The 26605-nt window shown below is 41.6% G+C and overlaps 1 protein-coding gene across 1 annotated transcript in view; it reads right to left on the reverse strand.

Annotated features, from left to right (window-relative positions):
• The window catches only part of LOC110198981 (lipase member K-like), a 45748-nt gene that overhangs the window by 2987 nt on the left and 16156 nt on the right, over positions 1 to 26605 (reverse strand). Inside the window, 8 exon segments of the mRNA XM_078151588.1 lie at positions 5030 to 5176; positions 9387 to 9523; positions 12635 to 12744; positions 13971 to 14169; positions 15142 to 15231; positions 15234 to 15261; positions 18565 to 18680; positions 20213 to 20292. Of these exon segments, the coding sequence (XP_078007714.1) occupies positions 5030 to 5176; positions 9387 to 9523; positions 12635 to 12744; positions 13971 to 14169; positions 15142 to 15231; positions 15234 to 15261; positions 18565 to 18680; positions 20213 to 20292 (907 nt within the window).

Genomic DNA, 26605 nt, shown 5'->3' on the forward strand with positions numbered 1-26605 from the left:
AGGAGGAAATCAGTGAAATTACTTATGAAAAACCAAGAAATAATAAAACAAAATATAGAGAATGAACAAATAAAAGAGAATGTGAAACATCTCATAAGAAAAACAACTGATCTGGAAAACAGATCGAGAAGAGAAAACTTAAGAATAATCAGACTACCGGAAAGCTATAATCAAAACAGGAATCTTGATACAATAATACATGAAATAATTAAAGAAAATTTCCCTAAAGTTTCTAGAACAAGAAGGGAAAGTAGAAATAGAAAAAAAAATACAACCATCACCACCTGAAAGAGATCCTACGAGGAAAACCTACAGGAATATCATTGTTAGATTCCAAAACCTCCAGCTCAAAGAGAAAATATTACAAAGAACAAGAAAAAACCAATTTAAGTATGGCAGTGCCACAATTAGAATCACATAAGACCTAGCAGTCTGAAAGGCCACACGTTTGGAATACTATATATGGAAGAGCAAAAGACCAAGGGTTCCAACCAAAAATGCCATACCCAGTAAAGTTAAGCATAGTCCTGAATGAAAAAAATATAGACATTTAATGCACTGTCAGACTTTCAGGATTCTGTTAAAAAAAACACCAAAAACCATAAAACAACACCTGAACTTAATAGAAAATTTGACATAAAAGAGGCAAGAGAAATATAAGCTACATATCTAAGACTAATTACAAGACGTTCGATAGGGACAGACTGTTTACCTTTTATATGAGGGAGTGTAAAATGTATGTCTAAGATTCTTATTAGTAATTGGGTAATTCATAAGACAGATCGCTGTTGACCTGAGTATGATGTGATTTTTAAAAGTAAAACCGTTTAGGAAAAGGTAAAAAAAAAAAGTAATTATCTTATACAAATGAGATGTGAGAGGTCGAAGAACTGACGCAGAGGAATTAGATGGGGGAGGGGGACTGAAAATTCTGGAACCCTAGTTTTTCTTTGGGAATAGGTTTAAGAGGGAACAATACGTATATAACTAAAAGGGTATACAATTCTTCTAAATTCAGAAAAAAAATAAAAAGACTAAAGGGACAGGAAGTGGGGAGAGGATAAGGGAGGAATTTTTAGAGGGGAGGGTGAGGGAATAGGATAATGAGGGCTATAGAAAGGTGTTTAGATTAATGGGAGGGGAGGACAAGGGAAGGCTCCTTGGAGGGGAGGTAGGTTAAGGAATAGGAGGGCAAGGTAGCGGATAGAAGTAAAAAAGAGGAGTCAGGAGGGATGGGAAATAAGGGATACACATAATACATAAAATAAAGATCAGGTATAATTTATTAGGGAAAAAAGAGCAGGGAATAGTAATCATGATCTCAGAGAAAGTTAAGGCTAAAATAGATTTAATCAAAAGAGAAAAACAGGGAAACTATACTAGGTGTCAGCCATATTCATCAATGTTCTTTTGGACTATTTAAAAAAACTAGACAGTATAAAGTCGGAATATTGCTATGGTGTAGGAAATGATGAGTTGGTGGACTTGGGAAAATATGGAAAGGCTCAGACTTAGGAAGGAAGAGGTAATCCACTCTCAGAGAAACAGAGGGCACATCAGTATAGTATGGTCTTACATAGCTGCATATGAATGTATATGTCTATATATGAGTATGATATCTATATGCATGTAAGTGTGTATATGTATGTGTATACATATCTTTGTGTGTATGTATGTATTATATATACATATATGTATTTATGTATGTGTATATATGTGCATGTATGTATATCCATGCTTAATTGTAGCCTTCTTTGGGGGAAGGAAGGGGAAAAAAACACAAAGTAAAACGTGCACAGAGAAGAGAAGAAAATAAAACTCACAAGGAAGCAAAGAAAAGTTGGACAGCTCTGAACACAATATGTAGTATTTATTATGTAGGCTTTCTTGAAATGGAAATTTATCGCTGTGTATTTTGAATCTTCTCTTACATTCTGCTGTACACATGACATGCTTATTTTCTCTTTTCTTATTTTGGTTTTAGGTTTATAACGTTTCTTTTTTCTTTCTTGTGTATTTAAGTTTTACTTTTCCAGTTTAAAATAATAAAAAAAGAAATATAGACCTAGATCCTAAGTCTGGATCCTCAGAGGTCATCTAACCCAACCCTCTCATTTTGTACATGAGGAAACTGAGTCCCAGGAGAGTCACGTGATGTGTTGCCAGCTACCCCAGCAGTGAGCACCAAATGTCCCCTGAATTAAAGTTGGGGCTCCTTCCACTCTATCTCCACAAGCTACAGAATCCAATAGAAAAGAAAAAATACTAAAGTGAGACACTAACCTACTCTACATCCATAGAGAGGGTACCAGATGCCCCAGGCTGCTGAGACAGACTGCAGCCGGTGACATGGCTTTGGTTTAATATGCTGCCAAACACGCAGGTAATGATCCTCCCCCAGTAATGATGTCCTCTCTTTCACAAAGAGTACTTCTGGACCAAGTACCTGACCTTGGTGCCAACAAAGATTTTTGGATTCTTGCCTGATTCCAGTGGACTATGTTCTGGACTGAGGTTCCAGCCATGTTCTGGGACAGATAGACATCGAGGCAGCTCTGGGAAAGAAAGAAGTCTGTCTCTCAGTCCTCTAATTACAAAAAGGGGCAATTTGGGAAAGAAGTAAACTTTAAGGGATGGAGATCCTTTGGGGCAAGTATTCCTACTGTGGATAGATAGTATTTTCGTTCTTCTGTTTTCTCCTGGCTCCAATCCTAGCACTTAAGCTTGGAGTCACTTTCACCACATCATCTCACCCGCTCCCTCATTTGACAGAGAAGGATGCTGAGGCACAAAAGGGAAAAGGTCTTGCCCAAAGTCACAAAGTTTTTAAATCTTTACCTCACTTTCTGTGAGGCTGGACTAAGTCAGGGATAGGATGTAGACAAAAGTAGGAATCGAAATTCTGTCAAGTCACTGTGGGAAAAGGAATTGTGATGCCATTCACATGTGAAACAGCTTTTGGTGGGCTTGGTTAGTAACCTGAAAGTTGGCCAGCCCCTCTGAGATATTGATTCCTCCTCTGGAATCCACACACAACCTTCCCATCTCCTATCTGCAGGCTTTTGCACAGGCTATCCCCAAGATCTGGAATGTAATCCCTCTCCACCTTTGCCTGATATATGAACTGAACCCTGCCAGGTGTGGAGAGGCCTAATAGATGCCTATTGGTATACTCCAGATTCGGGAATGGTTTTAGTACTGAGAGGAAGCAAGGAGGGAATTTGGAGTCTGTTTCTTTCACAAAAGTAAGTAATGATTGTGCAATCACAGATTTAGAGCTGGAAGCGTCCTTAGATCAAATACAACCCCTTCATCTTATAGATGAAGAAAGAGGGGAACTGAATCATTCAATATCACATAGGTATTAAATGCCACATCTGGGATTCAACCCAGGGCTTCTAATTCCAAATCCAGCTTTCTTTCCACCCATATCATGATACCAATGCCTCATTTTACAGATGGGGAAGCTGAGTCCCCAAAACTTAAGGAACCCAACTTGAGAGATTAAGAGGGGCTGTATGTGCTCAAGAAATCTGCTAGAGGAAGTCACACATCTGTTCTGGCAGGATCCCCTGCCCTGTCGTGTTGTCTAATTCCAATGGCATCCTCTCTGATTCATGCCAATCTTTTTTGTTCTTTCCCAATTGTCTCTTTTGTACTTCCCACACAATCTGCTCTAAATCTTATCTTCCTTCTTCACACCACCTACATCACCCTCCTCTCCCTATCATCTGAGATCCCTGCCTCATACTTTAACATTGACCAGCCCCCAAGAAAAAGAGAAATTCAGCAGTGTGTTGTGATCTCTCTGTTCTCCCTAAAACTACACCTCAGACCTCCTCAATGTCATCCCCCATCTCTCTTCTCCTTCCACCGACTTTTGGAAAAGGACACCATCTCCTCTAATGTCCTCAGGGAGCTTGTTTCCTTTACTGAATCACAGAATTGGAGAGTCAGAAGGGACCTCAGAAGCCACCTAGTCTGAGCCTGGGTTATTTTTAGTGCTCTTTCATCTCTTTTTACCCTCTGGGTTCTCTGCTGCTTAAAATCATACCTGTCTCCCCATTCTTAAAAAACAGCAACATTTTAATTGCCCTCTTCATCCTTTTATTCCCTCCCTGGTCACAGACCAGGTTCTAGAAGAAGCTCTCTACTTTCTTGGAGTCTTCTCTCTCATCTCCATCTCACATCTCAACCCCTTGTGATCTGGTTTCTGATTCTAGCACTCAACTGAACCAACTCTCTCCAAATTGATCAGAGACCTCTTATTGCTAAATCTAATGGGTTTTCATGGTCCTTATCCTCTTTGATCTCTCCCCAGTGCTTGACTCTGGTGACCACTCTTCTATAGACTCTCTCCACTTTGTCCCTGCTCATTCCTGGTTCTCAGTCCTGTTTCCAGGTTCATGCATGTTTTTGTTCCTTGGGCATGGGTGTCCCCCAGGACTCTGTCCTGGGCCTCTTCCTCAGTGCTCTTCTGGTTGAACTCCTTAGCTCCCTAAGCTCAGTTGACTCTCAAATCCATACATGTTTATACAATTCAGCCGTCTCTTTGCTGAGCTCCAGTCCTGGACTTCTCACACTGGGGACACTCTCTAAAACCCCATGGCCATGTGTCATTGTTCTGAATTTGAGAGTCTTGTATGTTTTCTTCTCTCTGTGTTATTTTGATCCCCTGCATATTTCCCAGTAACTCTTAACAGTACTTCTGGGAAAGATCTCTCATTTTGTCAGTATGGAGTACGTCCAGTATGGAACTCTCTCCACCAATGCAGATATACACTAGTAAGTCCTAAATGGTGTCTGGAAGCACCTAAATGATTAAATGATTTTCTCAGGGTCACATAACTTGCAAATACCAGAGGTGACATTTGAACTCAGGATCTCCTGACTCTGAACATCCATTATACCACACTGCAACTTAGTAGGGTTCTATAAATAAAATAAAAATAACAACCATATTAAGGAAAGTGGGAAGGAGAGCAGGGGAGTTCCTCTCTATTTCCAGGGTGAAGAAGTAGACACCTACCATGTTAATGTTTTCCCGATTGTATCCATATACATGGAAGAGGAAGTCTGTACAGAGAATATTGAACCCTTTCCAGTTGCACATTTGGTTCCTAAGGAACTGACTGAGGGCAGACTTTGGGAACAGCTCCTTTCTACCGAAGATAACCTGGAAAAGTAAGATGAAACACAACAAAACCACAAACGTTGGATTGTAGCATCCCGAAGTGGAGATGTCCTGAACTGCCCACTGCTGAGATGGGAAAGATACAAAATGGTTAAGTAAGATGTGTTAAGGCCACCACTCTCTTCACCCTTTCCTTCTTGGCATCTACTTCACAGGGCCCCCTCTCCTGGTAGTCACTTTGGAAGGTAATCGAGCAGCCCAGGACCATAGATATTGAGCTGGAAGGGACTTTGAGACCAAACTCCTTTTTTTACACATAAGGAAACTGAGGAACTGGGAGGATAAGGGACTTGTCCAACATCTCACACGTAGTAAGTAATAGACCTAGGAGGAACTTATAGAATCATGTGATCACAGTTCTAAAGCTAGGATGCACCTTCCTGATCATTTAGTCCACTCTCTTCATTTGACTCAGGAGGAAATTGAGACTCAGAAAGAATAGTACTTTGTCCAGGTCACACATAGTACATAGCAGTGTTATCTGGAGCTGAGTGCTGTGAAATACAAATTAGTCCCAGTACTTCTGGTACCTCGAGAACTGAGCTGCAGGTGACCCTGAAGGTAATACCTCAAGAATAAAAATCAAAGTCCAGAATATGGCCAAAAGAACAAGCTATATGAGCATGAAGGAACTGAAGCCCAGAAAAGTCGAGGCCTGTCCTACCCTGGAAGTGACCTTAGAGACCATCCCCTCCAACCCTCTTATTTTATATACTTGGAAGCTGAGGCTGTCCATGTTATTATGCCAGTCATATGCTCTGATGACTGATGACTGATGACCACAAACCATGAATGCACTTGGTTGAAGAGGAAAGAATTAGACCAGGGTCCTTTAGATACCATTCCCAATAGAGAGTGAATGAGGATGTCACCTCATTCCACTCCATCTCACCCCACTCCATTCTTATTGCAGAGGAACTACCTAGGACTAGAGCCATGCTTTGACCCAGAGATCAATCACGACTCCCTCATTTCACCTTGAAATAAATGTGGTCCAATCAGCTAGAATCCAGACATACGGTAGCCATGGACCTTTGAGAGTAGGTCAGGATGAGGAGGAATTATCATATAACTCAATTATTCCAGGGGAAGTGTCAGGACTATTCTGCCTACCTAGGGTTGTTCCAGAACACTAGGCAGACATCAGGGGGTTAGAAGAGTGAATAGGTCCTGTTGAGTTAAGCAAGCTCAAGCCATGTCACATACCAGGTCTCAGGGTAAGTGAATGAGAAGCCAAGAGAGATGAGCAAGAACCTGAGACAAAAGATCAAAGAATCCCAGAGTCAGAAGGAATCTTAAGGGCTCCCAAAGCCCAACATGTATCTGAGCAAGAATCATCCCTAACACATCAAGCTTTGCATTGGAGATTCCCGGTGTAGGGGAACCTAGGAACTCCTTGGTCAGCCCCATTTATCTTTTGGACAGCTCAACTTATGGTCTAGTCAGAAAACATATAGAATGTGTTATTCAGTTTGGGGCTCCATTTTTCCGGAGGAAATTGATAAGTTGAAGTTGTCAAAGACTGGGCAGTTAGATTGAAGGACATCACAATCCTACCATACATCAGTCCTTGGTTGAAAGGAATGGCAATATTTAACCTGGAGAAGTTCTGGATGGGACATGCAAAGTGCCTCCTAGTGCTTGAAGGAAGAATTACACTGGCTCTGCTTGGCCTCAGAGGGGAAACTAGGAGAAATGCAGGGAAGTTACAAAAAGGAAAAATAGAAGGAAAAAGTTACAAATTGATACAAAATCACTATACTCATCGGAGCTCTCCAAAGAGAGGTTAGTTGTCTTTCTAGCCATCCCAAATGTGTTTCCCTGCTGAGGGTAACTCAAATAACATAGTACCATAAGACTGGAGGCCTCTAAGAGTTCCTGGGAGGAAGAAAGGATTTAAGTGGAAGGTTAGAACATTGCAAGTTTGTTTCCTTCTAGGAGAGCTCCAAACCCTAAGGGTAGTGCTACGAGGTCAGAGACCCCTTATATGGGTTTGGGGGATGAATGTGCAATGCTCCAGACTATCTCAGCTTTGTCTGTAGCATCACAAAGTTAATTTTCCTTGCAAGCAGAGTACAAACCACAAGGGAGCTAAGGGTCTAGGTGACTGCCTTGGTTTCTGGTCAGAGTAGTATTCACCCAAGTGGAAGGTGGCTCCATGTTGATATTTTACTTAATTTAATTTTGACTTAATTTTAGTTAATCTTTTTTATTGTCAATCTTTGTGATTTTTTTTTTCATTCTGTTTGGAGGTGAAAGGAAGAAGAAATGAAAGGACTGCTGTACTCAATAAGCACTGATGTCTTGGATATTTACACAGGAACTGGGATGCTGTTTATTCACATTGATGAAAGTCAAGACATAGTCTACATTCTGGAGTTCACTGAGGAAATTCTGAGTGGGGGAGGGTAAAGTAAGTCATGGGAAATGATTCAAGGAGGCCACCTCCAGAACTGACCTAGGTTTGTGTAAGCCCAGAGCTTGGGGTGCCAGGTCACATATCACCAAAATGCCAGCTGTTACTACAGTAGCTGAAAACAATGAGACCCACAGAAGGCTGGTGAGTTACCACAGCCCACATTCCTGAAGCCCAAGGGTGTTGTGGAAAGGTCACCAGCTTTGCTGTCAGAGAAACACCGGGCTTGGAATCAGGTCAGTGACTCCCTTATCAGCTGGGTCATCTTGCTCAAGTGCCTTTGCCTGTGCCAGCCTTCATGTCTTCATTTCTAAGATGGGAATAAACGCGCTTGTAGCAGCTGCCTTCTAGGGTGATGGTGGTGAGGAAAGTACTTTGCAAGCCATAAAGATGTGCTAGAATGGAAGCTGGGACATTCTGGGACTGGGGCACTGAGCCAAAAAGATCGCTGCTTGCCTCAGCAGCCATTTGGCTTCAGACCTTCCTTGGGACTGCAGTAGGGATGAGTCTCTTTCCTGAGAGTGTCCAGGGTGGGTGGGGAATGAAAGAAGAAGTGAAGGTATTGCTGCTTCTGCCAAGTATCTGGGCACATGCCCTCAGCTGCCTCACCATGCCCTACTGGATTTCTGGCAGGAAGCTTCCAGGACCAAAAGCCATATGGCACATATTAGATATACGTAGTTGGGGTTTTTTTTTTCCATCGTAGGAGGTGGGTGGGAGATTAAAACAACAAATGCTTAATTGAAAAAAGATTAATTAAAAAACACAAAAAAGGAGCAAGGCATTGAAATGAAAGTATTTCTAGAATTCTAACCTTAGATAAATTACATCTCAGTACTATTTTCATTTGTAAAAATGGAAAGAGTTCTGACTTCGCTCATAAGAGGTAAGCCTAGTGCCCTGGAAATCACTGGAATGCAACCAGAGGATCTGGGCTGCAATCTGAACAGTGCTCCTTACAAGCTCTGTGGGCCCAGACTCTCTCTTTAGGCCTCAGTTTCTTCATTTGGAAAATGAGGTTAGAACAAAATGCTTATAACAGCTGAACAAACTGGGGTATAACAATGTGATAGCATATGACTAAGCCATAAGAAATGATGAATGTGGAATATTCAGAGAAGCATGGGGAGATCATCATGGACTGATACAGAGTAAAGCAAGCAGAACCAGGAAAACAATATATATAATGACTGCAACAGTGTATGTGGAAAGAATGTCAGGAAACTTAGCATTGTATCCTTATAATAACCAAGCTCAGACTTGGAGAAGAGATGAAAAAAAAAATGCCTCCTCCTTCCCTTCCTTGTGGAGGTAAGGGACCACAGGAAGGAGAATAGCTGGGGGAGAGATAGGTTCAGAAATGAAGCTGATAAAAACATATGCACATATACACATACATCTCTGTGTGTGAGTGTGTATTTATGAGAGAGACAGAAGGGAACCAGAAAGAGGAAGAGAGGGAAAGGGAGAGAGGGGGGGAGAGAGAGAGAAGGGAGGAGAGAGAGAGAGAGAGAGAGAGAGAGAGAGAGAGAGAGAGAGATTGGTTGGACTAATTGAGTTCTAAGATTTTAAATCCAGTTTCAAATGAATATTCCTGTAATGCTGATGAGGAAAGTTCTAACAAAGAACCTTTGTAAGAACCTGCTGGTACTATGGAATGTGAAATCTGCCATTGATGGATTATGAGATCATCCTGAGACCCTTCCCCTGTGCCCTGCATGATGTCAATTAAGGTTATTATGGGTTTATTCTTGACAATCTTCAGGATTCACTTACCTTTAATAAGGATGGAGGGATGGACATCAGGGTCTTTAGGGGGCCCCTACAGTGTTGTACTGAGACCACTGGAGCCAAGGCAAAAAAAACCTTGATTCTTTGAGCCAGCTTTGGATTGGTGGAGGATGCTGTGAAAGCTGGATGAGAGTAAGTGATTTCATTAATGGTAGTTCTTTTCCAATCATCTTGTACCCCACAGAGGATGAAACCAAGGGTAAGAGGGATAAAAATCCTAGAGTAGGGGTTGTTGTTCAGTCATGTCTGACTCTTTGGGACTCCATTTTGGCTTTTCTTGGCAAAGATCCTGGAGTGGTTTACCATTTCCTTCTCCAGCTCATTTTATAAGTGAGGAAACTGAGGCAAACAAGATTAAGTGACTTGCTCAAGGTCACATAGATAGTAAGTGTCTGAGGCCAGACTTGAACACAGGAAGAGGAGTCTTCCTGGCTCTAGGCCTGGTGCTCTATCCACTGCACCACAGGATTTGGAGCTGGAGGTAACCTTGGAGCTCACATAAGGAAACTGAGACCCCAAAAAAGGGTCACAGCTACCAAATGGCAGAGCCATAGCAACTGATGTGAATGAGTAGAAGGGAATGCTAAGATCAACCATTTTATTCTTAGGTTATCTCCACAGGGAGAAAGATGGAAGAGAAGTGTCTGTCTAGTGGCTTGTGGGGTGACTCAAACTTTTCACAAGATTCCAAGAGTTAATCAGCTGTGGCCAGTCACCTGGAATTGTGCACCTTTGCCTAGCCTGATTTGGGACAGCTATTGGACCCTGGTAGGTGGTGCAGTCCCCCTCCGGCTATGTGGATATAAAGGTAAAATGTGGCTCTGAGAGGGACATTGAGGAATCCCTTCTTTCTGGTTAAGGTCACAATATCAGTTTTTAATTAGCCATATCTTTTAGAACCAAGATTTAAATCATATTGGGGAAATGAAGTGAATATAGTTTAGGTTGAAGGGTTTGCCTATAGTACCACCGGTTACATTGAAACATTCTCAGAGCCCCTGTCACCAGGCAAATTAGTAGGGAGTCTTCATGGTAAGGCATGGTTGGCTTAACATGCACCCAGGTCACCTCAGAGCTGGACCTGTATTTGTATAAGAATCCTACCTATAGCATACTTGATGAATAATGTGACTTGACTATGGCAAAGCTCTTTATGTATACACTATTTCAATTGATCCCTATAACAACTTTTTGTAGCAGATGCTAAATGGTAGATCCTCTTTTACAGATGAAGAAATTGAGGCAGAGATAAAATGACCTGTCCAAGGTCACACAGCTAGTAAGTTCCTGGGGCAGGATTTGAACTCAGGCCTTCCTAACTCCAGGTCCAGTATTCCATGTTTTCTGGGGTTTTATGTTTGTTTGTTTGTTTGTTTTTTGCTTTTAGGCAATTGGGGTTAAGTGACTTGCCCAGGATCACACAGCTAGTAAGTGTCAAGTATTTGGTCTGAGGCTGGATTTGAACTCAGGTCCTCCTGACTTCAGGGCTGGTGCTCTATCCACTGCGCCACCTAGCTGCCCTCCAGTATTCTATATGTTGCATCACCTTGCTACCAAATGGTTATCCAGCCTGGGGGTTGGAGACTCTCTTCCCTCTGGGATAGCTCTCATTGTTTAGAAATTTATAATTATACCAAGATAAAATGTGCTTCCTTGCATCATTCCTCTTTGTGCCACATTGTTGTTGTTGCTCAGTCTTTTTTTCCAGTGGTATCTGACTCTTCATGACCCCATTTGGGGTTTTCTTCACAAAGACACTGGAGTGGTTTGCCATTTCCTTCTCCAGCTCATTTTACAGGTGAGGAAACTGAGGTAAACAGGGTTAAATGACTTGCCCAGGGTCACACGGCTAGTAAGTGTACAAGGCCAGATTTGAACTCAGGAAGGTGAGTCTTCCTGACTCCAGGCCTGGCGCTTTATCTACTGTGGGGCCACTTAGCTGTCCATGAGCCAAATAAGACAAGTCTAATCTTGCCTTCCACATGACAATCCTTCAAATACATGAAAGCAGCTGCCATGACTCCTCCTTCCTCTCCCCAGTCCTCTTTTCTCCAGGCTGAACCCCCTCAGTTCCCTCTACTCCTCACGTGGCCTGGTCTGACTTCCTTCTCAGGACCCTTTCAGCTTATTTATGTCCTTACAATGAGTCTGGCTCCCAGAACTGAATTCCATACTTGGCTCCTCTCCTTCCAGGCCAAGGGCAGAACCCAGTTCAGCCACGGATCCTCACATTTACTCTTTAGAACTGAGGCCAAGAACCATGCCCAGAATTCCCCAATCCTGGAAAAAAAACCAGTAGATTTTACCATCCCTGAAACTACCTTCCCTTATGTCTCCTTCCCTTCTCAGGCAAACTCCTAGAAAAGAGTGGTCTGACCTCAGTGCCTCTTCTGCCTTTGCAGTCTGGCTTGTCACCAACCCAAACCGTTCTTTCCACAGTGCTAATGTCCTCTTTTGGGTAAATCTGGGTCTTACCTGCAGCCTCATCCTTCTTGACTCTGATGCACTTCACACTGCTGGCTACACTTTGCTCCCAGATGCTGTCTCCTGGTTCTCCTGCCACCTGTCTGACTACACCTCCTCCGTGTTCTTTCCAGATCACCAACCCTATCTCCCTCTAGAATTGTGGGTGTTCTGCAAGGCTCTGTCCTGGGCCTCCTTCTAGTCTCTCTCAATCCTCTCTCTGCATAGCGTCACCAGATTTAATTATCGTGTCTAGAAAAATGATTTCTAGGTCTCTGCACCTTGTATCAAGTGACCCCACCCTGAGCTTCATTCCCCGATTCCCAGCTGCCCAACATACCTTTTTTAATTTGCCATCTTGTAGCATCTTCAACTCAACGTGTCCAAAATCGATCTCATTACCTTTCCACCCAAACTCTTTCCCCAAACTGCCCATTTCCATTGAAGGCACCACCATCCTTCCAGTCTCCTAAGTTTATAACTGTGGCATCATCCTGATCTCCTCACTGTCTTTGTATTTTATTTTATTTTATTGCTTTTTGGTGACTTGCCCAGGATCATACAGCTATTAAGTGTCCAGTGTCTGAGGTCAGATTTGAGCTCAGCTCCTCCTGGTTCTATCCACTGCAGCACCTAGTTGCCCCTTCCTCACTGTCTTTTACCCACATCTTTGGAATCTACTTCCCCAGCCCTTAGTACAGTGCCTGGCACATAGTAGGTGCTTAATTCATCCTTCTTGACTTGATCGCTGCCCATTGATCCGCACATACCTATGGTGGTGCCCTGGGAGTGGCCCACATAATACAGTTTCTCCTGATTGGTTTTTTCCACAATGAAATTCAAAGTGGCAACGAGGTCATATTTGGCCATTTCATCAAAACTGCAAAAGGGAAAGAGAAAAGAAACTGTACACTGACCGTAGTCTCTATTTTTAAAGAAATAGGCACTTGTAGATAGACACACTTTTAGTATCTCAAAGGCTCATGGGTCCAGCAGGACCTTTGCTGAAATGAGGCAGACCCTCACCTTGTACCTTCTTCACCCCAGGCCTTAACTGAATGATTTTTGTGTCCCAAAAAATTAAGAATAAAAAAAATCATCGTCTCATGGCCACTTTCTGAGAATAAGCCTTGTTGAACTGGTTGTACTGGTCTTCAGACAACAAACAGACCTGGGGTCCTTGTGATTGGTGGGGCCCATAGAGCTTTATGGACATTCTCCCAGAGCCTCTAAGAGTCCAAGGTGACCTCCACACCATGATGAGATACTAAAGACAGCTATCAGTGAAGGAGCCGCTTTAATTTTCTGAATGTCCATGTTTGTGAACCACTTCACAGACCTCAAGAATCCCAATGAGCCTTCCTGAGCTGAACTGCAAACTCCATGAGGGCAGGGTCTGTTTATTCAGCTTGGTTATCTGTCTGGTTTTCTCCGGTGCCTAGCATAGGTCTGCCCAATTGGGAACTAATGAATGCTGGGTGAGATTAATGGAAGCAAATAAGAGCTAAGGCTCCTGAGGAACAGGAATGCAGGTCATAATTCAGACTCAGTCGTGGAACTTTCAGAGTTAAGATTTCCCCATTTATCACTGACGTGTCAGAGAAATGGTGGTCCCAATTTGGGGTATTCTTTCACTAAAGATTACCAGCAGATGCAGTCTCCGTGCTTAGCATTCAGGTCCTAGACCAATAACAGTGGTTCTGTCACCTGGTGAGGGGAGCCCTAAGCAGGATAGGGCCTCAGTTCATGCGGGAAGAGAAGAAAGGGGGCAGGTCCATCAGATGTGTCTATTCCTTTGCTCATCTCTAGGACACACATGCTTGTGATGCATGGTCTGTCTGTGGGGTAAAACAGGCCAAGGTACCCAAGCAGGAGATGCCCAGTGTTGTTTCTGATGCTAAGTTTCTGTCATCTCCATCCTCCCCTTCTCTTCCTGCTGAATTCCTATCCGTCTTTTAAACTCTTTTCCAGAAAGTCTCTCTTAATGATCCACACCCACTCATTATAATAATTTTCCCCCTTAGAGCAGGAAAAAAAAATTAATGGCTTTCCATATATCTAGAAAATCCAGTGGAATCTTATTTTCAAACATCATCCCTTTTCTACCTGAAAGCTCAGAATTCTGGCGATTCTGGAGAATAGTGCACATGCTTCCGCAACCAGATATTCCCACGGCTGTTCCCCATCCACACGTCATAACCTGAATCTGCCAGAGTGAAGGCTAGGCTGGTGTAGGGTGGATTTGCCACCCAGCTACTAGCAGACACAAACATCCCATGCTGCAAATAGAAAATGGGCCTCCGAGCTGCAAAATGAAGGAGAGATATCTCATAACCAAGTTCAAAAGCATTTCCAAGTCCCCTCTGATATCTGCTTCCTAAGGAAGTCTAAATGTCTCAATATTCTTTTACTCATTTCACAGATTTAGTACTGGGAGGGATTTTAGTGGCCATATGGTCCCACCCCACATCTTCTAGATGATGAATCACACACCTAGTAAGTATCTAAAGCAGGATCTGAACCTAGATCTTTATGACTCCAAATCCCCTGCCTTATCTGCTGTGCTGTGCTGTCTCTAAATACAATGATTTGCCCAGGTCGCTGTAATGACTCCAGTAACCTCTTTCACCTCACTCAGTGAAGAAGTCCTGCCTTGAGTTACTTCAAGAGTAATACCAGCAGTAAGGACCAAATGACCCTTTTTCTGCCTGTGGGTAGCTTGAATCATATCAGATAGCCATGAATTTTCCAAGAGCCTTCGCCTACCACCAACCCCAACTATTATGAATTAGCACTAGTCCCCAGGTCCAGACTCCTTACTCTTTCTCCCCAAAGCCTGGGCCTCCTTGACACAGCTAAGAATCTTGTAAAATCCCATCAGCAGGCTTTGCTGGTTTTGTGCACCCAATTCCACCCAGGGTCAAGTGAACCTGCCCTATTTCTACCATTCTTCCTGATTGCCCTTCATATTATAAATGTCTCCTCAATAAAGATGACTTGCTCCACTGTTGTGTGTGTGTGTGTGTGTGTGTGTGTGTGTGTGCTGTTTCCTTGTACTGAATTATCTATATTCTGAACCTTCCTAAACCTATATTGAGATGGTTACACAGCTAGTAAATGTCTGAGATGGGATTTGAACACCTTCTCCAGCCCAAGCCCAGAGCTCTTCCTTTCCACCACATCCAGGCTGTCTCCTACCCAGGTGAATTCTAGATATCCACTCACCTGAGTTTTAGGTCTCATTGTGTTAAACTTTTCATAACATGATGCCTCTTACCTGTTCTCTCAGAGTTTTCTCCTTTCCCATAAGGAATCCTGTAAACCCCAAGAATGAAGCCATCTTCAGTTACAACATCATATGCTTCACTGGGTAGCCCCAGTAGGAAATAATCTGGCTCTGTATGAAAGGAAGAAAAAGTCTTCATCTTGGTGCCATTGGCTGGTTCTTTGTAAAGCAAGGAACCCCAAACGTTGCTAGGGCATACAGAGGAAGAAGCAGGGGAAAGAAAGGAAGACCCTGGACCAGCCTCTGGAGAGAAGGAGAAAGCATTATTGGACAAGGTATGTCATGTAAAGTCTGAGGGAGGAACAGTAAGAGATATTAGGGACAGCATTCCAGGGGACTTTTCATGGCTTCCAAAACACTTTTTTTTATAGCAACACTATGAACAAGAAGGGGAAATGTTCCCACTTTACCCATTAGAGCACTGAGGCTCAGAAATGAGGCGACTAGCCCCAGGTCACAGAGGTAGTGAGTAGCAGAGTTGGAGTGAACTCACATGCCTAGGAAGAATTCACATTCCCACCTCTGCAGAGGTTCTGGCTGCCCACAGTCATGGTGGCATTGGATGCCTGAGTTGTAAATAGGGAGCTTTAGAGAATTTATATGATTGTCACTCTAAACTTGGAAGAAAACTTGCAGAGCCCCGGATTTTTACAGAGGAGGAAACTGAGGCCCCAGTGGGGTTAAATGTTTAGCTCAGGATCCCTGGAGAATAAGCAGCAGAGGCCAATCAAGTCAAATAAAGTCAAACAGCATTTATTAAGTTCCTACTGTGTGCCAAGCACTGCTCTAAGTGCCAAGGATACAAAGAGAGGCAAAAAGCAGGTCTCAAAGAGCCCATATTTTAATGGGAGAGATAACATGCAAACAACTACATACAGATAAAATAAATACAATGTAAATGGGGAAGGTGGAGGGGGAATTGGGTAAAGCTATTTGCAGAAGGTGGGATGTGAGATGAGACTTGAAGGAAACTGTGGATTCAAAGACAAGGGGGAAGATTCTCACAGACTTGGAGGACAGCCCACCCTGACACAGAAGGTGCAGTGTCTTGTGTGAGGAGAAACAGAGGCCAATGTCACTGGATAGTACTTGGACGGGGAGGAGGGACTGAGGGATGAGAAGACTGGGCAGGCAAGAAGTGGCCAAGCTATGAAGGGTTTTGGAAGCTGAATAGAGGATTTTATATTGGATCTTGAGGTTGCTTGGGAACTATGGAAGTTTATTGAGGTCAAGCTAAATCTTTAGGAAGATCACTTTGATAGCTGAGTGGAGGCTAGACTGGAGGAGGCAGAGATTTGAATCAGACAAAAACACTGGCAGCTCCTGCAATACTCCAGGCATGAGGTGATGAGACCCTGCACCAGAATGGTGGCCGTGTCAGAGGGGAGAGGGGGCATATTCGAGAGATGGTGCCAAAGGTCTTGGCAATAGATTGGATATTGTGAGGAGGGTGGGAAAAGGGAATGAGAAGGGGAGGATGACACCTAGATTGAGCTTGGGGAACTGGGAGACTGCTGGTGGCCTCAGTGGTAATTGGGAAGTTTTGAAGATGGAAGGGTTTGGGAGAAGTTTGTACGTATTGAGTTTAAGATGTCCAATTTCAGATGATTAATAGACAATTGGAGATGTAAGAATGGAGGATAAGAAAGAGGTTAAGGCTGGATAAATACATTTCAGAATCATCTGCATAGAGATAATAATCGAATCTGTGGGAGTTGATGGCATCACCATGTAAAATAATATAGAGAATCAAGAAAAGAGGGCCCAGAACAGAGACTTAGGGTCACCCGAGGTCAGCAAGCATTGCTCAGATGAAGATCCAGCCAAGGAGACAGAGAAGGAGTGGTCAGACAGGTAGGGTCACAATTAGAAAAGAACAAGCCCAAAACCTAGAGATAAGAGATTCTGGAGAAAAGTGTGACCAATGGTGTCACAGGGAGATGGAAGCCAAGAAGAATAGGCATTGAGGCTATGTAGATTTGGCAATTAGGAGATCATCGCATAATGAGGTCAGAAGCCAGTCTGTAGAGAGCTGAGAAGAGAGTGAAAGGAAAGGAAGTGCAAGTCATCATTGTAGAATGCCTTCTCAAGGAGTTTAGCCATGAAAGAAAGGAAAAATATAGAAGCTTTGGAGAGAGAAATTTCAGTTAGATGATGAGGTTAGAAGCCAGACTATAGAGGGTTTTACAATGGAGTCATGGGAAGGAAATAGAGGTACCAATTGTAGATAGTTTTCTCAAGGAGGCTAGAGGTGAACAGGAGAGATGCAGGATGAAGGAATCATAGGATTTTTTGAAGTCGAGAAGACATGGGTGTGTTTCTAGGTAGTAGGGAACCAGCCAGTAGACAGGAAGCAATTGAAGATTAATAAGAGAGATACAAAGTGAAGTGAGCAAAACTAGGAGAACAATTAATATAATAACAAAAATATTGTAAAGACAATAAACTCTGAAGTACTTAGGAACTTTAATCAATACAATGACCAGCCACAACTCCAAAGGACTCATGCTGAAATATGAGCTTCACATCCAGATCATTAATGGACTCTGAGGGCGGATCAAACCATATTTTCTTTGCTTTTCTATTCTTTTTCTCTTCTCTTCTCTTTCCTTTTCCTTCCCTCCCTCCCTCCCTCTCTCCTTTTCTTTCTTTCTTTTTTTTTGACATGACTGATTTGATCTCTGTGTGCATCTGTGAGAGGGCGGAGGAGTAAGTCATGGGAAATGAGTAAATTGAGGAACTTGGAGGTCAGGGTATTTGAAGGAATGTCAATATGTATGTTGAAGTCTGAGTGAGGCAGGAGTTGAGGGGAAGAGAAATGCTATGAGCCTGGCACTGAACTCATTGGGAAGGATGGGGAGTATCTGGGAGGTCAGTAGACAACAGTTACCAGGATTTTGATTGGGTCTTAAATATGATTGTATGAGCCACAACTGGAGGTGAGTTGACTAATTAACACTGGTGGAGGGAGCTGTTGGGAACAAGGTGTATTCTAACTCTTCCACCTTGACCTCTGAGTTGAGGGGCATGAATGAAAATGTAGCCAGGGCTGGAAAGCGCAGCCAGAGAGAGGGGCCGTGTCATCAGGAAGGAACCAAGGGAGAGTGGGGAAGGAGAAATTAAAGATGAAAGCTAGCTTGTTACAAATGGAGAAGGCATTGCAGATGGCACAGTGGAAATAGTGGGGAAATACAGAGTAGGATATTGGGAGGCTCCGACTGAGGCATGTGGAGGTAAAGGAGTGGGCAGTGAGGCGTAGGAAACGGTGTTTGACTGAGTATAGCCAGGGTTTCAGAGGCACCTAGGCCCTCTGATGCCAACTCTGTTCCTCTTGTCACTACACCCCAGTGTGGCTCTTAACTATACCCCATCCCACATGGTATTTCCCTTCACATTTTCATCAGCATGACTTACAATGTTCATGTTAGCTTCTGGATTCTGCAGGGGTTTATGCTTAATGCCACCATTAGCAGTTCCAAAAACAAGCATCCAACAGGCAGCTGCTAGAAGGCACCAAGTTTCATGTCTGCCTGAAAGAGAAACAGTCTGATTAGAGATTAACAAAAGTAGGGGAAGGGGAAGGAAGAGAATAAGCATTTACATAATGCCTACGGCGCTCCAGGCACTATGCTAAGAGCTTTTGATTCTCATAACAACCCTGTAAGGTAGGTGCTATTATTATCCCAATTTTGCAGTAGAGGAAAGTAAGGCAAACAGAGGTTAAGTGACTTTCCTAGGGTCACATAGATAGTGTCTGTGACTAGATTTGAACTTAGCTCTTCCTGACTTCAGGTCCAGCATTCTATTCACAACACTAACTAGCTGAATTAATTTGAAATATTTCCTAATAGAAACAATAGGTAACATTTATAAAGTACTTCAGCTCCCGAGTTTTAGTCCTGAAATATCTGAATGAAATGCTTTATAAAAAATCCCCACAGATGTTCAGGAATCAAGTAGGTACTTGGCATTTCTTATATATTTATTCCCACAGTTGCAGGGGAAGAAGCAGACTGCAGAGGCTCTAAGGGGTGTGATAAGCTAGTTCTTCCTTGGGAGCTTTTAATAACCTTTCACATTCATTTAAAAAGACAGTGAGAAACATGAGGGTCATTCATAGTTGATTAAGTAGGCGCAGTGACTGATATGTTGGAACATGTCTGGGAACAAATAACACACTAACAGGATATCGTTACAGAAAATTAGGCAATTGTTTTGTCCAGAGAAAGTAAAGTTTCCCATGGGGAGGATAATTTCCCATAGTCCTTCAGGAGAGCAATGCCAACTTGGGCCCTTTGAAGTAACATCATTCTCTATAAAAGCGACAAAAAAAAGAGGCCTAGAATCTCGATTCCACTCAGCATAGGGCCAGCCATAGCTACAGTGATCTATAGAGTGTTAGACAAAGAAGATACTTTCTAGGCAATTGAGTCTATACCTTTCGTTGCCAGGGCAGCTGTATGACACAGTAGAAAAATATGTAGTAGAACACTGGGCTAGGTACCTCAAGAGTTGGCTTCTAGTTACCTCCTATTTACCAGCTGGGTGGCCCTAGACAAATTACTTAAGTCAGCTTTATTTATTTAACAAATGGCGATGATACTTCTTAATTTACTCTCCCACCCTGCCAATTAACCAAGCAACCAAGTAATCAACAATGCCCAGGAACTCTGCCAAGCCATGAGGATTTGGGGGAAAAAACAAAACCCCCCAAAAATAAAAAAGGAAAACATAGTTGTTGCACACAAGGAGCTCACTTTTGATAGAGGAGTCCATGGTAACATTGAAAGCTTATACCACGTACAAACTTCATTATAAATATTTATACATTGGGGGTAGAGACAAGATGCTGGAGAACAGGAAGCAACTCACCTGAACTCTCCCAATATTCTCCAAGCAACTTTAAAATAATGCCTCAAATTGAATTCTGGAGTGGAAGGGCCAACAGAAGGTGAGGGTGAGACATTTTTCCAGCCCAACACAACTTAGGAGGTTGGGACGAGAGGTCTGTGACATTGAGGTGGGGCTGTCCTGGAGTGTAGTATGTGGCAGCAATACCAACAGCAGGCCTTGGAGGTGGCAACAGTGGTAGCAGCAGCTTTGGAAAGCTCACAGGCCAGAAACAGTAAGGCGGTCAGGCAACTGGTCAGAAAGAGATTACCGGAGACCCTTTACTGACACTGGGGGGCAAGACGCCGTTGCCCTGCTTATAGGCAGTTCAGGGTCACAGTTGTAGTGCCGAAAAGAACACTTGTGATCTCTCACAAGAGAGTAGGGTTCCTGGTCTCAGTTTCGAGGCAGAAAAGAGAACTAACTCTTACAGCTGCAGGGGAGCAAAGGCCTAATCACAGTTCCAGGGCCAAGAGGACTAGCATTTGTAGCTGCAGGAGAGCCTGGTCCTTTCCTCGGGAAAGGGCAGGGCACAGATCAGGAATGTGGGTTTGGTTCAATATTATGGAAGCTATCAGCATAATTGAGCATATCAATAAGAAAAACAAAAAAATCATTTGATTATCTCAATAGATGCAGAAAAAGCTTTCAACAAAATAAACATTTGTTCCTATTAAAAACACTAGAAAATAAAGGAATAAATAGAGCTTTCCTTAAAATGATAAGTGATATGTATCTAAAAACCATCAGAAAGCATCATTTGCTTTTCATTTTATTTTATTTTTAATTTATGGAATAAAACAAACATTTTTATAACATAGTACAATTAAAAAGGGTGATTATACATGAAACTGCAAATCTACTATCCACTAACTTGCTATTTCTTTCAAATATACAACAAAATTATCGTGTAATTTTTTTCTTTTTTTCTTCCCTCTCCATGCTAGATGGCTACCACTAGACACGCGTGCACGCGTGTGCATACACACACACACACACCAATTATTCTATATATACATTATTGGTAATGGAGATAAGCTAAAAGCTTTTCCAATAATATCAACAGTGAAGGATGCCCATTACCATCACTATTACTTAATATTGCACTAAAAATGCGAGCTATACCAATAAAACAAGGAAAAGAAACTGAAGGAATTAGAATAGGCGATGAGGAAACAAAACTATCTCTCTTGGAAGTTAATACCATGGAATACTTAGAGATCCTAGCAAATCAAGTGAAAAACTAGTCAAAAAATTAACAACTTCAGCAAAGTGGCAGGATACAAAATAAACCCACATAAATCATCAACGTTTCTATGTATTACCAACAAAATCTAACAGGAAGAGATAGAAAGAGAAATTAGATTTAAAATAACTTCAGTTTTAAAATGACTTCTGTAATCTCCTTGCTAGTATTTTGTTTAAAAATTTTGCATCAATATTTGCTAGGGAAATTGGTCTCTAGTTTTTTTTTTCCTTTCTGATTTTGCTCTTCCTAACTTATATATCAGCAGGATGTTTGTGTCATAAAAAGGGTTTGGTAAACTGCTTTTCTTTGCCTATTTTTCCAAATGGCTTGTGGATATAAATTACTTGGAAATTTACCTGCCATAACAAACCCAGGAACAAATGAACACAATTACAAAACACTATTCACACAAATAAAGGCAGATCTAAACAGTTGGAGAAATATTAATTGTTCATGGGTAGGCCAAGCCAATATAACAAAGATGACAATTTTACATAAATTAATTCTGTTTAAATTACCTATTTAGTGCCATCCATATCCATCAAATTACAAAAAAAAAAAATTAGTTTACAGAGCCAGAAAATAAAATAAATTTCATCTGGAAGAACAGAAGATCAAAAATATCAAGGGAATCAATGAAAAATTATGAATGATGGTGGTCTAGCAGTGCTATATCTCAAACTCTATGACAAAGCAGTGATCATCAGAACAATGTTACTGGCTAAGAAACAGAATGGTGAACCAATGCAGTAGATTAGGTACATAATACTTAGTAGAAAACAATCATAGCAACCTAGTGTTTAATAAATGTAAAGATCCAAGCTTTTGAGACAAGAACTCACCATTTGACAAAAATTTCTGGGAAAACTGGAAAGCTGTTTGGCAGAAGGTAAATATAAATCAACATCTCACACCATATACCAATTTCTTTTTTTCTTATTTAAGGTTTAAGGATTAAGTGACTTGACCAGGGTCACAGAGCTAGTAAGAGTTTGAGACTGGATTTGAACTCACAAAGATGTGCCTTCCTTATTCCAAGCCCAGTGCTCTATCCACTGTACCACCTATATGCTCCTGGCACATAATAGGCACTTAAAAAATGCTTATTCCATCCCATTCCTACCAGTTGAGGAAAATTCAAGTCATTGAGGGGAATATTTGTTGACTCCATCTATGTTAAAACCAGATTAATCTCAACGTACTACCATAGTGAAAACTTCTTGTTGGACTATGAGTGCTTAACTGGGTATCCTATTCAATTAAAATTAACCCTCCCCTTTGTTTAAATATTGTACCCAGAAGGTACAGCATATGTACAACATGGGTCTGGAAAAGGTCTGAATGCAATCCTGCAGATACAATTTTTCACTGATTATTTAAATGAAGTTCTCTTACCTGAAATAACTGGGTCCATGAGGGTCAGTGGAGAAAAGGCTGTTGGGCCAGTACTAATCTCTACCAGAAACTGATGGGAGTTCAAGATGACACACTGTCAAAGCAAATTAAGGGGACCACTCAGAGTTATGTGGAGTGATCAGACTTCTTGGTAACAATATTTTATTAGAAGATCAATTTAAAAAATTTAAATTTGCATTAGGAGAACAGCTGTTCAACAGAGATCCTTTTCCATTCACCAACATGGCTATTAGACACAAGAAATCGGGGTCTGAAATAGTCTTATGGAAACCCTCATGGAAATTACCCCACACTGTCAAGTTCTACATTAAGTTACAACTTGGGAACAGAATGTTTATCAAAAGGAAAGGGAAAACAAATCAACGCTATATTTGGGAAGGTTTAATCAGAACAGTCTGGATCCCACAGCTTCAAGGACTTCTAGGATGAAGACACAACATTGAAAATTACAAGATTCAAACAAGAACAGTTTTATGAGAAAGAATGAGTTAACTTCTATCTTATCATGTACAGAGAATATTAATGTCATCTGATATCTTAGCGTGTATGCTCAAATTTGCATGTAGGCCATTTTTAAAAATTACCAACTGGTAGCTCATAAATATTGAGGCTCAGTACACTTTAGCTAGGCCTACTACATTGCTTAATTTCAGTTATCTAAAATTTTGTGTCCCTAACATTATGCTTTCATATGATATTATCATTCTCCTTCACAAGTCTAGCCATGTTAACATTCCTACTGATGAATCTTAGACTTCCAGAGGAAGACCTTAAAAGCTAAAGCATCCACACATGAATCTCCATCCCTTATCTCCTGTACCTTTGCACTGACTGTTCTCCATCCCTTCAGTGTCTTCCCTCCTCACCTCCACTTCACAAGAATCTCTGATTTTTATTAAGATTTGGCTCAAGAGTCGCCATCTTCATGAACCCTCCTGGTTTTCTCCCTCTCCACTAGCTGCTAGTACTTTCTGCCCTATGCTGTCAAATTACTTGGGATCTGTTTGTATGTGTTTTGTGTATGTCTCTATAAATGTATATCATGTCTTCCATTAGAATGTAAGCTTCTGGAAGACAGGGAGTAGGTTTTTTTTCTCTTTTTGTATGCTCCATGGCTAGTTTGATAGATGCCTAACAAATGTTTGATGACGGATTATAGATGAAGACCCTGAATCCCTGAGAGGGTCAGTTACTTGACAATGTTCATGGCATCTAGGCAGAAGTGAGAGGTAGGATAGATTATTTTCTTTTTTTTTTTAACTTAATAGTATTTTTTCTAATTACACGTAAAGATAGTTTTCAACATTCATCTTTTGTAAGATTTTGAGCTCCAAATGTTTCTCTCTCCTGCCTCCCCAAGACAGACAAAAATCTGATATAGGTTATACATGTACAATCATGTGAAACATATTTCCTTAGTCATGCTGTGAAAGAAGACTCAACACAAAAGGGAAAAACCACAAGGAAGGGAAAAAAAGTGAAAATAGAATGCTTCAATCTTCATTCAGACTCCATAGTTCTTTCTCTAGGTGTGGTCAGCATTTTTGATCTCAAGTGCCTTGGAATTGTCTTAGATCATTGCATTGCTGAGAAGAGCTGAGTCTATCATAGTTGAGCATCACATAATGTTGTTGCTATGGTGCACCATGTTTTCCTGGTTCTGTTCACTTCACTCAGCATCAGTTCATGTAAGTCTTTTCAGGTTTTTCTGAAATCAGCCTGATCATCATTCCTTACAGGACAATAATAGTCCATTACATTAATATGCCACAATTTATTCAGTCATTCCCCAATTGATAGGCATCCACTCAACTTCCAATGTCATATTTTTTAAAGCCATATGTTTTGTTCTTGATGCCTCTTTGGGATGCCACTCTCCCTTCCTCACTCCCAAGCACACACAATCACCTCATGTTGGTCCCTAGCTGCTCAGAGTTCTTGCCCTTATGCACCCTTTCTGGTAATACTACAGGCTAAAACCTCTCCATCTTTCCAGTTTTCCTTCCTTTTCTATCACAATTTACCCACTCTGTGTCCTATTCCCTTAGTCCTTGCAAAATGAATCCATGGAAGGCTTCAGGTTTTTTTTCCCCACTTCCAGATGGTAGTTTTTTTGTTTTGTTTTGTTTTTTTAGGACAGGGAAGGAAATATGGAAGAGCTATTTAATGCCTCAGTTCATTTCAGGAAACATTTATTAAGTATTGCCAATGTTTCAGGCCATCAATGTCTAGCACATATCACTTTTGCTTGCTTTTAAAAAAATGAACATCAATTTTTACATATATTTATAGTCTGTCCTTCCCATTGTTTCCTCACCCCTCAAATGTAATCCTGATCACAACCATCTATAGTGCAGCAAAGAAATTCTTACATTGTCCATGACCAAAAATGGATGTATTTCTCTGTATTTTAAGTTTATCACTTCTCTAGCAGGAAGGGAATGTTATGTTTCACCTTCAGTCTCCTGGACTCATAGTTCATCACTGCATTGATAAGATTTCTCAAATCTTTCAACATTAATTATATTACTGTTACTGTATAAACCATTCTCCTATTTCTGCCCACTTCTCTCTAATCAGTTCAGAGACATCTTCTCTGTTTCTTCTAAAAGTGTCCATTTCATCCCATCTTAAGGCACAGGAAGATTTCGCCATATTCCTATACTATAATTTATTTCATTCCTCAGTTGGAGGACAAGCCCTTAGTTTCCAATTTTTGACTGCTACAAAGAGTTCCTCAAAATATTTATGTATATCATTCCTTTCTTTTTTATTTTATCTCTTTGAGCTATAAAGCTACTAATGGTATAGCTAGGTCAAAAAGTATTCACCGTTTAGTAACTCTGGGGACATGGTTCCAAATTCTTTCCAGAATGGCTGGACCAATTTATAGCTCCATCAACCATGTATTGTTGAGACTATTTTTCCACATCCCTTCCAATATTGTTGTTTCTCTCTTTTGTCATCTTGGCCAGTCGGTGAGGTGGAGACTCAAGGTTGCTCTAATTTAAAATTTTCTAATTATTAGTGTATAAAATCAAATTACAGGATTGCAAAGGAAATAAATTATTTTGAAATTCAGTTATCAATATTAAATAGCAGCACATGCCCACAGATTCCAAGTCAAGAATACCTCCTTTAGAGGTCATGTGTATACATGTAAGTCACCTGGGAGCAAAACATTTGGTTTATTTCAGCTTATTCACCTCACACTACTAATTTCATCAACGTTTTAAGAGCACTGCCTCCACTGATGCAAACTGTGGCTCTTCTGTGTCTTATTCAGTAAATGATCTTTATTATTTCCTGTGGTTGAAAAAAATTCCTCATCTTCCAGTGTCCTCGGTCATGAACCTCTCCACCCTCCTCCAGGCTGGTCCTGGGCCCACACTCACCCAACCTGTTGCCCAAACCTTCCTAGATCAGTAGGACTTAACAGAGCCTGTGCTTCCTGAGGAGAGCTGCAAAGATGCCAGGATCACCTCCATGCCCCAAGCCATCAGAGGAGATCTTTGATGGAAGCACTCCATGGCATGAAGTTAAGGACACTTGTCCCACTGCTCTTGTGCCAGCATTTGATAGCAAATGGTTCCAGCCCAGAGATAACTCACCTGTACTTACCAAACTGTTGAGCCACAGAGAGGATATTCTAGAAGGGAAGCCTGGTGAAATCTTGTGACCAGTGAGAAAGACAAGGGATCCTGCTCCTTTTCTTTCCCTAGTCAGGTCGTTGATACTAGGCTTATGGGATTAAGGTGAAATGAACTTTAACTTGAAAAGTCAAATAGAACCAAGGAGAAGGGGAGGGGAGCAGACTGGGCAGGAGGAGAGGCAGCCAATAAAAGAAAGGATTAAGCTTTTGGAAAAATTGGAGGCAGCTAGGTGATGGAGTGGATAGAA

Source organism: Phascolarctos cinereus, unplaced genomic scaffold (genome assembly GCF_003287225.1).
Source record: "Phascolarctos cinereus isolate Bilbo 61053 unplaced genomic scaffold, phaCin_HiC Scaffold_3;HRSCAF=262, whole genome shotgun sequence".
Taxonomy (NCBI): domain Eukaryota; kingdom Metazoa; phylum Chordata; class Mammalia; order Diprotodontia; family Phascolarctidae; genus Phascolarctos; species Phascolarctos cinereus.